General features: G+C 34.3%; 1 protein-coding gene across 1 annotated transcript in view; it reads left to right on the plus strand.

The window, feature by feature from the left end:
- Positions 1–18579, plus strand: part of LOC149558793 (U3 snoRNP-associated protein-like EMB2271) — a 106930-nt gene that overhangs the window by 72939 nt on the left and 15412 nt on the right. Inside the window, exons 5-6 of the mRNA XM_089832852.1 lie at positions 929–1107; positions 8912–8977. Of these exons, the coding sequence (XP_089688978.1) occupies positions 929–1107; positions 8912–8977 (245 nt within the window). The remainder of the gene's footprint in view (positions 1–928; positions 1108–8911; positions 8978–18579) is intronic.

The following is an 18579-nucleotide window of genomic DNA, read 5'->3' on the forward strand; positions in this document are numbered from 1 at the left end:
ACAACTGCAGCTCTTCAAACTTGAAGTCTCTCTCTCTCTCTCTATACTATTCCGGAATCTCTATGGTAGATATTTTTTTAAAAATCAAGGATGAGTGGACTGTAAAGACAACCCCTGTAACTAGCCAAATTTGTTGCAAGAGAAATAATGTCATTTATTCAAAGAGATATAATTAATTGATAAATCATTGGTGCCTTTATTATACTGTTCAGTTGGAGAGAAATTGGGTTGAGAGAGAGTATTGGGTGTTTGATCATTTTGCTGCATAGATATTTACTGGTCTGAAATATGAGTAAATCTTCTGTATCAAGCGCATCTTATGATATTGTATTTGTATGTATGTGATCTGTGATAAACCAGATTTGAGTGAGTTAGTTAATCTCATTTGAAGAACTTTTATATTCTGTATCTGCATAGTTGAAGTGATTGAACTTCGTATACTACTGACTGATCGATTGTTTGGTATTGATAATCAGAAGTTTAAGAGCCCTGTGTATTTGTTTTAGCTTTCTATAAAAGGGTCTATATTTTGTGGGGCTGGATTTTCCACCCCTGAGTAGGAGGGTTTTCTCAGGATAAGTTATTGTGTCATTTGTTATCACATTCCTGTATTCTGGTTCGAAAACATTAACAACCAGAAGTCGTAAATAACATGTGAAAGTACTAATGACTCCTTTAAACCATCTAAGCTCATTGGTAAATTATTCCTCTGATCAGGCTGACACTAACCTGCAAAGCCAACACCAATTGCATTGTAAAAAAAATCCAAAATGGAGACATTACACGACCTGCAAGTTTGGACCTTGTTACTGCTTTTTGGATGTCTATGTTTTTAACACGCTTTTGTTTTGGTTCATTTGTTTCTCTTTCTTTTCTTCTCTAGTTTATGTGTTTAAAACATTGTGTTGAATTTTTTGCTTGGATGCAGGAAATGGTAACGTAACACATAAAATGGGAAGTAGCTCTTCTGTAGAGTCCTGGGTTGGAGCTCTTGCAGTGTGTAGAGGGAGTGATCTTGCTGCATCAGGGGCTGGTGATGGAATTGTGCGATTGTGGGCTATTGAGAACAGCAGTAAAAGCCTTAAAGTTGTGCATGATATACCTTTGGTAAGAAATGAGATCACCTTTTTCTGTTCTGAAGTCAATGTCAGATGAGAAAAGGCCTAATTAAAATTTAAATAGCACCAGTGAGCATATTTTTAGTGGGAAGTTCATATTGCTGAAGTTAAATGCTAAGGTTATCTAATTCGACTCATTAAAAGATGATTGTCTTGCACTATTGCATATTGCAAATATATGTTACATTAAGGGCTTGCTTTTCTGCCTTTTTAACTTCTGATGTAAAACTTTCCTTGCATTTGAGTGCATATTGTTAAGATTATAGCTACAGTCGGATTGATTTAATCATAAGATACAATGTTGATATAATAAAGATTATATATGTATAGTGCATAGAGGATTATCAAACAACAAAAATGGAAGGTATCTGCCGGCAAAACAAACTTCATCTCAGCTATGGGAATGAAAGAAGATAAGGTATCACAATTAACCTACTACCACGTATACTCGAGTCAATGGAATATAAGGATTGACTCATCAAACAAGACTTACATTGATACCTATTATTGAGCATCCACACTATGGAAGAGAATCAGGTCTACTATCATTTGAAGACTTGTTCTACAGACCATATTTTAAATACACAGTGCAGAAACTAGAATTGAACAAAATTCTCTTCACACAAAAACCTACCATTGCTGAATTGTAAAGGAAGATGAATATTAATAGAAGTTATCTCAGAGATTCATTCGAATGCTCCAGCAATATTCTCTATTGGCAGCGTTGGTACTATAAGCATCAATGATTAGACTCAATTCAGACATCAATATATATTATCCAGTTTTCTATAGCTTAGGATGACACCTCAATCAATTAATAAAAATGATTGATAGAAATAATCAAGAAGGAAGGAATCACATAAGTCAGGTCCAGTCAGAATCAGCGACCAGTATAGAACCTCACAATTATATATCATAAAAAATCTCAGTTTCTCTTTCAGCTATCAGACAGAAATTCAACTCTAGGGTAAATTCATTAGTCGCAGATGACTATGATGGAAAAAGAGGGATTACAATTTATAAATCGAATAATATCCCATATGATTGGAATATAATCAGACAATGAATATCCAACCAGGGAATACACATGGAAGAATACATAGTCAATGGTACGAATGAAGATTCAGACTTTGTGTCTATTCAGCATATGTCAGAAACTACTGATGATCATTATATACAAATAACATGCTAACAAAGCATAAGTATCGACCCAAGGAATAATATTAAATCAACTATTTTGGGTATTTGCTGAAAGGTGAAGACACAGAAGAATTTTGTGATGCTTATTATTGATATAATCACCGAATTGGAGAAAAGGGAATCGATTCATCACTTAGAACATACGGTCAGTATTTTTGCCACATATAAACAAACAATGATGGGGGTCTCATAGGAAGTCGGTCCATTTCTTACTTAGTTGAGGAGTTTAATGAAAAATCCAAACTGATCCAAATTAACACAAGGCACTATTAAAGACTGCAATTGTATCATCCCAATCTATGATAAGTCAATAACCAAGATCGAACTAGACAGCAATCATATTTGAGGACATTGATTATTGTGAAGAAAATGGTTTGGAAATGTCATCATAACAAAAATATGGTCTCCAGTTGTATAAGAAATTGATAGCATAATTTTAGTGATAAGGAAGTATGAAATGGGAATGTTGATTCAATGAGTAAGAGTGTAAGAGTGTAACGTCTATTGTCAAAATAAGATAATTATATTATCACCCTAAACAAATTGAGAGAAAACTTACCAAAAGGAAGGGGTCATCACAGCGGTAGCTGAGATAGGAAATACGTGATCCAGTTGAACAATGTTTTGTTAATAGGGATGGTAACAATCATGTTCATCTTCAGAAGAGACAAATATCATTAAACACTTCTAGAATATATCTAACATAAAGTCAAATTTGGAAAAATCTGCATATTTGGAACAATGTTCACTATCGCACCATATGATAGAGGGGCTACATCAATATTATGGGGGGGATATGACCATTCACCATAATACTTGTATCATGCATGGAGGCTTATGATGGATTTGGGGATGTTTTCAATAGCAGTTACACATTTTCTAGACCTGTCAATCTGAAATGACTTGAACAGCTCATAGTGTTACTAGAACTTTTCATGTGATACAGAGTCTCAATCCATTAATGTACCTTGCAATTTTCTCAACATCATCATCCACATGTCCAGATCTGATGTCCAATCTATAGAATTCCTCGGTATATTCTTTCACAGTCATGTCCCTTTGTTTCAAATTTTGCATCTTTCTCAATAAGCTAACTTGGTAATCAGCAGAAAGGGATTTGTTCTTTACCTTGTTCACCATCTTTGGCCAAGTTCTTATCTTCTCCTTTCCTCTCCTTTGTCTATTAGTTTGCAAGTGCTCCCACCATAATGATACATGACCTTTCAGCCTAGTGACTGCAATCTTCACCTTTCTGTTATCAGGAGTGTTTTCATACCAAAAGAACTTCTCCATATCAGAGATCCAATCTAGCACAGTATTTGTATCCAATTTCCCATCATAAGGGACAACTTCTACAGCAGGCTTTGAATTTGCCCTAGACAATAATTGCAACAATCTTTCCTCATCTCGATCTTCTTCAGATTCTGGATTATGGTCTGGTGTTGCTGCTTCATCATCACTTACATCTTCAAGATGCGTTCCTCTCCTCTGGGCTGTCTCCACATCATCTAATCTGGGTGCAATTTGTCTTAACTGATTCAATATAGCGTTATCAACATTATTTCCTCTACCACGAACCATCTTTACAAATTAGGTTCCTGCAAGATCGTAACCCTCTGCAAGTTATAGGTCAAATCCACAGATCTGCCACCCTACAACCAGATCCAAATCAGGGTTCTACACGATCCAATCTCCACAAGGATGAACTTCGAGCTCTGATACCAACTGATGCAGGCAAGGGATGAATAACTAGGGCCAAAGGCACACCCAGCTATCAAAACCACCCTACAAGAGTTAACACAACGGAAGCAAACACGAGGAACAGCACCAAGGAGAGGGAGAACAAGGATATATTTATTGATTCATCAAATATTCAGCATACATGCCCAGCTGTAAGGCCTTTTGGGTTACGACCAATTACAAATGTACAACTTCCAGATCTTCAAATCAGCTTTTTAAATCCACATATCTCTTTTCTATTGAACTCTCCCCAAAAGTCTACCTTAACCCTAAACCTAAACACCCTACTTATACTTGCCAAAATGGCTTACGGATAATTCTAGAACATGGAGAAACCACAAGTCGGCCCTCATCAAATATAATTTGACTATACCAAAATTAAATGTGAGCGAAGTCGGCCTAATTGGAACTAGGCAGAATGAACTAATGTGCAGGATTATAAAGAAACCCAGGATGCTCCTGCATCACAAGTTCTCTACAATTGTATTTTTCCACCTCTCCCACTCTATTTCACTTGTTTAGGTTTGTAACTTTATCCTATTTTTCTTATGCTTTCTTATTTTCATCTTGATGATGGATAATTGAGTGTGATTTGGAACATTGATGCAAAATTATTCGACACAATTTAATCCAGAAACTCTTATAGGTAATGTTAAATTATTTTGATAATTTTGTGGATATATTACTTCAAAATAATTAAATTTATATAAGGCGATTGTAATGTTGATTTTGTTTTTTCAAATTTGTACCCTTGCATAATCTTAATTTTATTATTACAAACCCAAATTAGAACCTTGTGACTTAGCGTCAGCTCGTTGTTATTCCATGCTGGAATTGAAATTTGGATCTTTGAGCCACATATTTTCTAATTCAAACGGGCATTGATCTAGGTTTTGATCTTCTTTGTGTAGTAGCTAAATTGAGAAGTGGTCAGATCCAAGAATAACAAGCATACTTTATGCACAAGTGGGAAAGATTTCCAGTTGCTACTGATCTAGTATCTTTAGTTATATTAAAAAAACTCAAATGACGATTTATCCAAGTTAAGGGTGCGTCTTTTAGTTTAGTGTTTGGTAAACTTGCTCCATTTACAAATAATATAAAGTCCAGTTATGATTGCTTCACCTTCTTAACAACCGCTAAATTATCTCATTAATAATATATTTTTGTTGAATTCTAATGTCCCCTTTTTGAAATAGGACCTAATAATAAGTAATAATAAAATAAAATTATAAGAGAACAAAAAATAATTTATATATAAAAATTTAATAATATTAAAATATAACAATACAAAATTAAGTCAATAAAGGTTCAAAAGGCATTAAATGAAAAGTTGTGACTCCTTCAAACATGACATATATAAATAGAGAAGAGAACTTCATTAGAAAGGGGAGAGAAAGGAGTAAAAAGAGAAAGGTATGAAGAAAGGAAGAATTAATAGAAGAAAAAAAAGGAAATTAAAAGATAAGGATGTGACTCCTTCAAAGGGCAAAAGTTTTGAAGGGTTGGGACTCTTTGAAAAGGTACTAATTACGAAGGCTTGTGACTCTTTCAAAGAGGCCAATTATGAAGGGTTGTGACTCTTTTAAAGGGCATAAATGATGAAGGGTTGTTATATTAATTGATAGGCTAATGTTCTCTGCAACTTGTGGTGATCTATGATAGGGACATTACAAGATGCGTCTAGTCTTGATTGAATATTCTTGCCTCTTGTGGGTTAAAAACTTAAATGATAAATTAATTACCCTAAGGGATGGATTTGGTTCTGGTTGGGCGTCCTTGCCTCCTGTGGGCCAAATGATGAATTGATTACCCCAAGGGATGGTTTTGGTCCCGATTTTATGTTATTGCCTCATGTGGCCTAAGTGGTGAATTGATTACCCTAAGAGATGGTTCTGGTCTTGGTTGGACTTTCCTACCTATTTTGTGGACCAAGTTAACTTTGGCTACATTATATTCATGTGTTCCCTCCATTTTTTTTATGTGTATGTTTTGTGTTTTAATGTTATGCTTTGTGTTTCGATATATTCACTTGTTTTCTTTGTGAATGCTCCATGTTTTCACGCATTCATGTGTATGCATCATGTTTTCAAGTGTACGATCCATGCTTTGCTTTATGTTTTTAGTTGATCTAGAAGAAGAGAATAACTAAGAGTGAACAAAAAGATATGAATTTGTGGTATGCTATCATGCGAACATTGGCATTTGCAAATTCAATTGACACCATTATGAGATGGGCTTGATCTTTTTTCTAGAAGAAGAGAGAAAAAATTCTCTCAAGCTTTGTCAAGTTTCTACTATTGATCATAATTCACTTTCAAAATAAGGGAGAGAACACATATGATAATAATTGTGCAGTGGAAGGTGGATATGGATGAGATTCCATGATCATTTAATCATTGCTTGAGGATGAGCAAATTTGGGAAGGGCATGTAACGTCCCCTTTTTGAAATAGGATTTAACATAATTAAATCAAAATATAAAAGGATAAAAATAAAATATAAAGTAATAAAATAAATATTAATATATAATATAATTAATTTTAGTTAAGTTGGTGAAGGGTCAAAAGGCATGAAATGAAAAGGTGCAACTCGATCAAACATGTGATATATAGTGGGAGGAGAACTTCATTTGAAAGGGGGAGAGAGTATAAAATGGAAGGTGTGAAGCAAGGAAGATTAATTGAAGAGGATAAATAGAAATAAGAAGAAAATAAGGAAGTGATTCCTTCAAAGGTCAAAAGTCTTGAAGGGTTGTGACTCTTTGAAAACGTGGTGATTTTGGCGGTTTGTTACTCTTTGAAAGAGGGCCAATTTTCAAGGGTTGTGACTCTTTCCAAAGGCATAATTATTAAGGGTTGTCTCATCCAAAGAGGGGTAAACCTTTGCAAAGGGAGCCACGATGAAGAGGTGTGGTTCAAGCTCACATTGCAAGATATGAAGGGGCAAGTGTTTCATTTGAGGACATTTAGGGAGAGCAATTTGGGGAATATTATATTATTCTCAAAGGCAGCATTGATAAGTGTTGACTCAATTCTAATGAAATGTGGTGACCCTTTTACCAATAAAGTATACAAGAGTTATCATTCCAAGCCAAAATGGAGGAATAACAGTAAAAGAGTGTTATGCAGATTTTGAGAGTAGACTGAGTAGAAGAATAACATTTGATAAAGGAGATTGATTTAAGAGATCAAGCTGATATGAAAAATTGGACTTTCGGTATTCATACAACTTATTTCATCTTATTTAAGTAAGAATTGCGACTCTAACTGCTAAGAATTACAACTCTAACTGCATTTTTGCTCTTGCTTCATTTTGGATTTGTGAATTCAGAGCAAACTATAAGTTGTTCTGAAAAAGGACATCACGTGAATAGTATCAATAAATATGATAATTATTTTCTTGAATCCTTTTTTAATTGTGGAAAAATATTCGATTTGATATAATATTAGTTCTGAAAGGGGACATTACATGAATGGTATCAATAAAGATGATAATTTGTTCCCGAACTCTTTTTATTAGTGCATATAGTTGGGCCATATACATTTGATCAAGAAAAATATTCAATTTGAGCAAAGATATAGGTAATACTACTAATTTTACTCATCACTAGTGTCGTTCTTTTCAAGTGATTTCATGTTTGATAATTGAGGATCTCTTGTTGCACTTGTTCCTATTCTTCTCCTTGTATTGCATCCGATTATCTTTCATTTGGAATTGGGTGGGCTGTTTGCTGATCGATTCCTTGTCCTTTTCTCATTTCTCCCTAGGGGTGAATATTCCCCTACTTTTTTTGCACCTCCAAAAAGATTCAAGGTGATATCAAAGGTAGATTGTCCTTATATATCCAAATATCCCCCTAACAAAGTATGATTTGTATGCAATATTATTTGCAAATCTCCATTTCTACCTAATTATTGCCAGGTTTTGGGGTTTGATTTTGTTTCTTATTTCTCGAGAGACTCGGTTCTTCCAAGGCTAGCAGTTGTTTTGAATTCTTTAGCAATTCTCTTTGATTTGACCACATTTTGAGCAGTTAGGGTAGAACTCTGACAACCCTTGACTTCATCCTTTTGTATTCAGCTCCTTTCTTAGGTCCGGATTCCAATTGAATATGGCATTGTGTGGTAGGTTTAGGAAGGCACAAATGTGCACATATAACCAAAACCATTTTATGATTTTATTTTATCAGCCATTATGAAAGTGTATAGGTAATTGTCTAGTCCTACCAGGAGCAAAGAGCTCCAGTTTTAGAGTTTGGTTATACATTCTAATCCACAATTGTGTATTCAAAACATTGTGGTTAGAAGGGTCAAAGTTTGGCTCCTAATCCTTGATGTAGAATCCAGCTCGATCCATTAGCCAAGGTGTCCCTTATTGATTTTTTTTGAATCTTTGATTCACACTCAACTTGGAAGAAGCCTTTTGCAGATTTTGGACTTTCACCTCTTGCCCTTCCTCTTCTTGCCTCCTGAGACTTTCCTTCAATTGATATATTATTCTGCTTTATTGCTCCATTTTTTTGTGCTCCCAATCTTTTTGTCATTTCTCTGCATTTTTCCGCTCTCTCTCTCTCTCTCTCTCTCTCTCTCTCTCTCTCTCTCTCTCTCTCTCTCTCTCTCTCTCTCTCTCTCTCTCAGATTGATATTTAATTATATTCTTATTTTAAATTTTTGGGTCTTCAGGCTGGTACACAATCACGATTCCATTAGTATTATGTTTTATGCTATATTTCTTGTTTTGTGCATTTCATATGCTCTGAGGCTATACTTTATTTTGTTTCAAATATTAAGCCTATGTTCATGTTATGTCAGTTATCTGAATAGATGCCTTGTTGTGCTATGTGGAAAACAGACCGGATTTGTTAATTCACTTACGTTTGCACAGTCTGGACGATTTCTTATTGCTGGAGTTGGGCAGGTACGCTTTTTATTTTTATACGCAATCTGAGTTCAGTATGATTCAAAACCATTGTATTTTTTATTTTCAGCTTATATTGAAGGTTTTTATTTGTTGTTTCTATGGTGGGCAACAACAGCTCAAGGTTGAATTCTTGTCTGTTTTTGTTCTAACTTCTAATATTCAACAATCTAGAAGAATGCCAAAATTTCTAACACACATGCATTGACATTGCATTTTTTTGGTAGGAGCATTCTTCTTTAATGATAAACGTGGTCTTGCATTTATGTGGTTGCACCTAATACTTCCTATTCTCCTACTGCTGAAACATTGATTTATAAGGGGTAGTCTATTTGTTTAATTGCTAGATTAAATGTGCATCATGCCTCTATCTCCCTAGCTCAAGGTTTCTTTTCTGATAAAGATTCACGTACCCATATACCTTGTATCTTGATTTACCATTTCATTAAGCTCAAGTATTGGACGACCGTGAATGATAAATAACCTTTTTTGTGAACACAAATTCATAATTGTTTGCACAACTTGTTATTTGGTATTTTTATGAACCTTTCTCAATTGATTAAAATTTTGAATGCAATGTTGGACCATTTTTATACCTTTCTTGAGCAACAGCAACACTAGATATCTTATGGACATGCAGATATCCAAGTTAAATGCAAGTCGACCTACACGTTTAGGTGAACATGTGATGTCTGTCCCTTTTGGGATTTACTTGGATTAAGCCCAAAAATAAAAAATCAACTTCAAGATGAGAATGCATAATGCTCAGTGACATAAACTTGTAATAAAGTTGCCCACTCTAAAGATCCTAATTGGAATTATTTTTGGTTTAGGATCTGCACTTGTCAATAGTCACTAGAAACTTATATTACTACAATAAATATTAATAATCCATAATAGCTTTTTAATTACATAAATCCATATTAATATCTAATTCCACATCAATTTCATTTTGAGCAATTATATTCCAATATTTAATCATATTAGGAATGTATTAGGAATAGCTTGCATACTGCAATCCCAAGGATAATTGTTTTTGTATTCTGAGAGCATGCGCGGAGCTCACATCCATCCATCCCAGGTGGCCTACTTGATAAGACTCTCAAGCCCAAGGGCACTCAATGCCCTTGGTCCATATGTATGACAAGCGTAAGGTCTCCTCCATCCCTCAGTCCACCCTGGAGGTTGCTGTCCTTGTTCTGACTTGGGGGCATGCAACTCGCCTCAACCCATGAGAATGGCTCCAACCATCTTAGAGTGGCATACTTGATGGGGCCTCAAACTTAGGGGCACTTAATGCCTCTGGCCTACAAGCATAACAGTCATCTTGGTGGGCATGCTTGGGTCTCATGAACTTCAAAATATGTTCCTAAAGGAAATTTCTTTATCATTGCCAGCAAAATATCTCTTGATGAATTAATAGATTTATTCTCAAACAGATGTAACAAGTACACACACACACACTCACACACCCCTATGCACGCACGCACACACACAAGTTGCTGCTCTCTATTTGTATTTCCAAATTGATGTCTGTGATGATTGATTGAATGAATTCCTTTGATTTGTTGATTTGAGGTATTGGTGGATGATGATCTAAGATTGTTGATTTAGTAAAGTGATGGTTGATTGCTGGATTGTTTTTATCTTATTCACAAGATGAAGTGATGATTGATGATGATTTGATTGACCTAACTGATTGTTTGTTTGCTTGATTTCTTTAGGGATTGTTGATTGATGGATGAATGGAGGATTTGTTTTGTTGGATTTTGGAGTGATGATTGAACATTGAATGCTTGAAACGATTTCTCATTTATACTTCATTGGTGAAAGAGTCACCTCCTTTCATAAGAATTGGGTCACAACCCTTCTTTGTGCCTTTTGATAATAGTACCAAAAGTATCTAATAGAAAACTGACCTAGCTATTTATCCAAGGTTAGAAGATTGTATTTGGGGCTTGGTAAGTGCACTCAACCCTACACCTGTTAACGATGCAATTCAAAAAGAACTTAATGTAGTCATCATGCTTACGAAGGACAAGAACTGTACAAAGACTCAAAATCTCCTAAGCCTTTTAGTTTTTATAAAGACAAATGAAAAAACCATTGATGCCTTACAAAGAAAGGAAAGAGTCTATGAAAAACAAATTGTGTTTTAAGTGCAAGGAAGAAAGGGAATAGGATATATTTGTAAAAGACAATGCGAAGACCAAAATTTTTATTTTAGCTACCAATAACAATTGATACTAGGCACGTGTGGAAAGGAAAGTCGAGCATGCTGTATGGAAGCATTATTTGGCAAAGTAGTATAGAAAGGAGGGAAAGAAAACCCTAGCAAATGAAGATGGGGTGAAGAAGGGAAGATCATGGGAACTTAGCCACCATCTCACAAGCCTCCAGATCTTGGGTAGTGGGGCATTCTACAACTTGATCAACAAAGACTTAGTTGCAAAATTGAAATTGGAGATTAAGGACTTCAATGGTTTTACAATGGGTCAATTTACCAAGATAATTCCCTGAGTAGAAATTACTCCAGGGAAACACCCTAGCGAAGAGGATTTCCGTGTAACATTAGATGCTAGTGAGAGATTGGGTACTCGGATACGCTCCTTGGGATGCTTCATTTTTGACCTTCCAAATTTGGAGATATTTTTCCAACATAATGGAGTAGTAGTCACTTTGAGAGGGTTACTTGATAGATCACCAAAAGTAGTCTCATCTCAAATGAAGAAGAGTGGTTTTTTAACCACTAGGGTTGTACCAAAAGGTCGACCTGCGAATACCCGATACAACCACTAGACTTATAGAAGACACATGAGTCAGTTAAACCATGTTGCGAATCCAGTGAGGGATGTTGGCCTATTGCTAATTTAGCCGATAGGCTATTTGTAGGAACTTTGTTCCCAGAAATTAAATTTTTGACGAAAAAGTTGTCAGTTTGGCCGAAAAATTGTAAATCTTTCCCATTAATTATTATCGACCAGTTTTTATCTCACTCCACTTTTAACTCTTGTTTTGATATTTATTAGTTGTTATATCCACTTTTAAATATTGTTTTTCTTTTTCTATATATTTTAAAAAAAAAACTATTACTTGTGATCTCATATTAGTTCATGTTGTGATCTCTATTTATTTAATTTTTGATTCTCAAAATTGATTTTGGTTTTAGCTTTTAAATTATTTTATTTTGTTCTAATGATCGAACATTGAATGCTTGAAACAATTTCTCATTTATACTTCATTGGTGAAAGAGTCACCTCCTTTCATAAGAATTGGGTCACAACCCTTCTTTGTGCCTTTTGATAATAGTACCAAAAGTATCTCATAGAAGACTGACCTAGCTATTTGTCCAAAGTTAAAAGATTGTATTCGGAGCTTGGTAAGTGCACTTAAGCCTACACCTGTTAACTATGCTATTCAAAAAGAACTTAATGTAGTCATCATGCTTACAAAGGACAAGAACCATACAAAGACTCAAAATCTCCTAAACCTTTTAGTTTTTATAAAGACAAATGGAAAAAACATTGATGCCTTACAAAGAAAGGAAAGAGTCTATGAAAAACAAATTGTGTTTTAAGTGCAAGGAAGAAAGGGAAGTAGGATACATTTGTAAAAGACAATGAGAAGATCAAAATTTGTGTTTAGCTACCAATAAGAATCGATACTAGGCAATTGTGTGGAAAGGAAAGTCAAGCATACTATATGGAAGCATTATTTGGCAAAGTAACATAGAAAGGAGGGAAAGAAGACCCTAGCAAATGAAGATGGGGTGAAGAAGGGAAGATCATGGGAACTTAGCCACCATCTCACAAGCCTCCAGATCTTGGATAGTGGGGCATTCTACAACCTGATCAATAAAGATTTAGTTGCAAAATTGAAATTGGAGATAAGGACTTCAATGATTTTACAATGGGTCAACTTACCAAGATAATTCCCTGACTAGAAATTACCCCAGGAAAACACCCCATCAAAGAGGATTTCCGTGTAACATTAGATGCCAATGACAGATTAGGTACTCGGATACACTCCTTGGGATGTTTCATTTTTGACCTTCCAAATTTGGAGATTTGTTTCCAACATAATGGAGTAGTAGTTACCAAAAGTAGTCTCATCTCAAAGGAAGAAGAGTGGTTTGTTAACCACTAGGGTTGTACCAAAAGATCGACCTATGTATACCTGATACAACCACTAGACTTATAAAAGACACATAAGTCAGTCAAACCATGTCGCGAATCCAGTGAGGGATGTTGGCCTATTGCTAATTTAGCTGATAGGCTATTTGTGGGAACTTTGTTCCCAGAAATTAAATTTTTGACTAAAAAGTTGTCAGTTTAGCCGAAAAAATGTAGATATTTCCCGTTAATTATTTACCGACCAATTTTTATCTCACTCCACTTTTTACTCTTGTTTAGATATCTATTAGTTGTTGTATCCACTTTTAAATATCATTTTTCTTTTTCTATATATTTAAAAAAAAAAATTACTTGTGATCTCACATTAGCTCATGTTGTGATCTCTATGTATTTAACTTTTGATTTTCAAAATTGATTTCGGTTTTAGCTTTTAAATTATTTTATTTTGTTTTTTATATTAGTTTTTTTTTTCTTTAAATATTATTTTTAAGTTTCTATAATTTATTTAGTCAATAAAATATTTGTTAGAGATGTTGCTATTTTTTCATATTATTTTTTTGTATTCCTTTTATTAATTTTTCATAATAGATTTTTTGAAGGGGTTTTTTTAAATGATTTTTTTTCATATTTGATAAATTGAATTTAAATAAATAATATTTATTAATCTATTTAAAAGATTTTTAATAAATATTATGTTATTTAAATTGAAAATTATTAATAATCTAATTTGTTCACAGAAGATTATATTTTAAATCTCCATTTTTAACTATTGTTTTTCTTTTCCTACTTATTTTAAAAATAATTACTTGTGATCTCCACATTAGCTCATGTTGTGATCTCTATTTATTTAGCTTTTGATTTTTAAAATTGATTTTGATTTTAGTTTTTAAATTATATTTATATTAGTGTAGTTTTTTTAGTTTCTATATTTTATTTAGTCAATAGAATATTTGTTAGAGATGTTAGTTTTTCATATTATTATTTTTTTATTTCTCTTATTAATTTTTCATAATAGATTTTTTGATTTTTTTTAATTTTAATTTTTTTTCATATTTGATTACAAAAAATTTATCGGTTAATTATTATTATTTGTGGTTAAAGATTTTTTATTATTAGTTAAGCTTGAGTAGATTTGAACCCAAAACCTCCCAATTAAGAGGCTCACAATTTACCGTTATGTTGTAGGCTCTTGCCTTCATATTTGATAAATTGAATTTAAATAAATAATAATTATTTATCTATTTAAAAGATTTTAGTAAAATGCTATGTTATTTAAATTAAAAATTATTAATAATCTAATTTGTTCACGTAAGATTGTGTTTTAAAAAATAATTTTATTATTGAGCACCTATCAAATTATCGTTGCAAGCACATGTATTCAATTGCTAGTAATCCCCCTCCCAACATTGCTCATTGCGACCTGCAAGGATTCAAACTTGTGACCAAGTTCTGATATCACTTGTTAACTGCTAGGGGTGCCGTTGCACCAAGTGATCGACTTGTCAATGCCTGATACAAACTACTAGACTTATTGAAGACACATGAGGTTGTTAAACCATGTCGCAAATCCAGTGAGGGACTATTAACATGGTTTGTGCAATGTATGACTATTAACAAGACTTTTTCCCAAGGGAAGATAGTTCACATTGATATCCAACCCATGTAAAAAGAACATAGGAAGGTATTTGGTGATATTCCTCTAGGACTACCCCCAAAGAGAGGTTTTGAACCTTTTGCATCCATCCTGGTGCTAGTTGAGAAAGTCAATGGCACTATGAAGATGTGCATAAATAAAAGGGTGTTAAAACAAAAAGACAAGAAAAACTCCCCTACTTTATCCCAAGAATTAACAGATTAATTAATGAATTACACAAATCAAAATATTTTTCCAAGATCGATTTAAGGTCTAGGTACCATCAAATAAAAATGAGAAAAGAAGATATTCCCAAGACGACTTTTAGGTTGGACACTTGAATTTTTGGTCCTACCCTTTGGCTTGACCAATGCCCCTGCAACATTTGAATTGTGCACGAATAATATATTGAGGAAACAACTAAGGAGGTTTCTATTGATCTCCGATAATATCCTTCATTACAATAGGACATGCAAAGAACATATGATTTATACTATGTTCCCCCAAGTTTCTTGTACAGGGACGGTGTTCGATGGCAGGATGGGTTTTCAGGACGGCAAATTTTTATGGTGATTTTGGGGATGGGGGGGATGGCAAACGGGGACGGCTATATATATATATATATATATAGAAAAATTAAAAATATATGTTCAAATTTGCAAATATACACATCATTCATATGAGCATGTCATTTAAACATTATAGAACCATAACATACAACATTTGAATGCCATCTAGGAAATAATATCCGATTTTAGTACCCAATTGTCAAAATGCATAACAATATCAGTGAACGCTGAACAATAAACATTAACAATTGTCAATATCAAAATGTCATAATGATAAACATGATAAATCTGAAAATCAAAATCAAAATATGCCCAAAGCTATAGGCCCAAAGGATAGAGGGCTGCCATAAAGTAATAAGTATCAATGTATCATAATCATGTTTTTTTTTAACTTAAAAAACAAAACATAGAAAAATGGAGCAGCTTGGTGCTCCTATTTTGCCTCTACTGCCTTTTAGGGCATTTGGACGGGTGGGGCCAACCTAGCCGACCAAGTTGGAGGCTTTAAAATATTTTTTTATGTTAAAACTTTTTTAATTTTATGTAAACAAAAAAGGGGGACGGCCAGCCATACCTAGTACAGAAAGGGAATGTTCGAAAAGGGAACGTTTGGACGTTCCCTTTTCGTACTGGGTACAGCTAGCCGTCCCCCATTTTTTCCCTCTAGCGTCCCCAAGTTTTCGAGATGTCCCCTGCATTTTTTCACTTTTTGGGGACGGCTAGGGGACGTCCCCTACTTGTCCCCCTCGTCCCTAGGACGTTCCTGTCCTCAAAATGTCGGGTTTTAGGCCGGGTATGCATCCCCGGGGAACATAGGAATTATATTAAGCGAGTTCTAAGCATTTTGTGACAAGAACCACTATACACCAAGACTTGCAGATTTGAATATGGGCTAGAGGAGATTTTGTACCGTAGTCATCAAATCAATGCACGTGAAGTGAGTGTCGATGAGGATAAAATTAAAGCCATCAATAAATGGTCAACTAAGAACCCTAACACATTTATGGGGATTTGTGGGAATATGCAATTATTATTGATGGTTTGTAAATGGATTTTTTGAACTGGCCACTCCACTCACAGGCTTAACTAAAAAGGGCGCTTTTGTATGGAATAAGCGACTCAATAGGCTTCTAAGAAATTAAAAGAGGTATAGGAGCTTATGCCCTATCTTAGCCATGCTTAATTTTACGTTCTTTCATAGCCATCCTTGATTTTACGTTCTTTCAAATTGGTACTCCATCTATGACAAGAAGAAGTTAGCCATCATGCATACCCTATAACCTAGTCAAGACTATTTGGTTTGTGGGAAGTTCCATGTCAAAATAGATCATAATAGCTTGAGATTCTTTATTAATCAAAGCACCTAAATGAAAAACAATATACAAGCCTATAACTTTTGATCTTGATTATGTTTGTCCCCAGATGCCCTATCATAAGGATCCCACCTTAACTCCATGAAAAACATTGGAGCCAATTAGAGGAATGACATCATTGCGAAATATGTTAAAGACACACAAGATGATAATATTCTAGAAGGAAATATGCTCAATGAAGAATACAAAGTAGTAGAAAAACTTTTCTTGTACAAGAATAGGCTTTCTTGGTACCCAATTCTAAAATGAAGGACACAATTATTAAGGAATATTGTGGCAACTCGTTAGCCGGTCACCATGGATTTGACAAAACTTACAAAAAAGGGGAAAATACTTTTGGAAGGGACTTAAAAAAAGATGTCCTTTGATGTGTACAAAAATGTATGACTATCAAAGAAACAAAACTGAAGAAAGTCATCCAGTCATGTTCCTACAACCTTCATCCAATCCAAATGAAAAATGGGAATTATCTTTATGGAATTCATAATCTGGTTACTCAAGGTTGAAGGAAAGGATTGTATGTATGTAGTGGTGGATTGTCAAGCTCTGCAAATAGTTGAAACTTCTAACCGCATGACCTTGCAAGTTATCAGTGGTAAAGATAGTTCCTGAGCCTATCTTGGTAAGTTCTCTTCCATTTAATAGGTACTAAACTTACACCCAATACAAGCTACCATCCCCAAATAGATGTACAAACAAAGATTGTAAACAAGTGATACAAGGATACTTGAGGAACTATGTCTCTAGACAAGAAAATGAATGGACAAGATGGTTGCACCTTGGTGATCATTGTTATAATACCTCCAACCACATGTCATTGTTCATCCAAGAAAGTTGAGTACCAAGGGCCAAGGACTTTGCACAACAAAATATGGATATCGCGAAGACTCTCAAGGGCATCTAGCATCGTACCTGGAACTAACAAAAGATCTATACCAATTGGAATTGCATTGAGAGAACGCTTGAAGTTGGAGGTTTGGCTTTCTTATGGTTACAACCTAAGTTATCGATTCAGATGCGGATATAGGATGTAGGATTTTTTTGGGTACGGATGTGTTTAAATTCTTTGCATATTAATAAATATGCAAAGAATTTAAGAAATGTATAAATACAAGAACTTAGAGTTAGAAACATAGAAATAGACAAACATACATCATTTGATAGTATCGTATGATGCTTTACCATTGATCAAGATTCAAGATTATTTATATGTCAATTAAATAGTTCAAACTTCAAATTTAACTTCATAGCCACAATTATTCATGTTCTAGACTCCATGTCCAAACTACAAAATCAAAAACATAGTTCACGATTCAATGTTCACTAATCAGAATCATAAGGATTCTCAAAAAATTCTGGATCCTCCTCATCTCCAACATTTGCAAGCTCCATATCATTTGAACCAAGAATGGTTCCACTTGCACTAGATGCACCCTGTGTCATAGACCTATCATCACAATCATCCACCATCTTAGTAAGATCATGAAGTGTTGCATCCAAGTTTGCACACTGAGGGAGTACATCCCAAATTTTGGCTGCCCCATCCAAGTATTCATCATCCTTATGTGACAAAAGATGAAGGCTGGTATGAATGTAGACCAAGTCCTCAGCTTTCTTTGACCCCAATTGGTTGCGCTTCACTGAATGGATATAAGAGTATGTAGCCCAATTCCTTTCAGCAGCATAAGAATTCACAACTCACATTGTGTTCACAAAATTAATTTTTAAACATACAAACGAAAAGCAAATGACAATATGATAGATGTTAAACACTAGATTGTAGAATACAAGTTGTATTCTAAAAACAAAAATCAAAACTTACTTGTGAGATGATTTTGATTGCAAGATGTTGTAGATGTTGGTATGGCTGATCATACATGTACCACCATGTGAT

Source organism: Cupressus sempervirens, chromosome 5 (genome assembly GCF_028749045.1).
Source record: "Cupressus sempervirens isolate cs-2001-9-10 chromosome 5, ASM2874904v1, whole genome shotgun sequence".
NCBI lineage: Eukaryota > Viridiplantae > Streptophyta > Pinopsida > Cupressales > Cupressaceae > Cupressus > Cupressus sempervirens.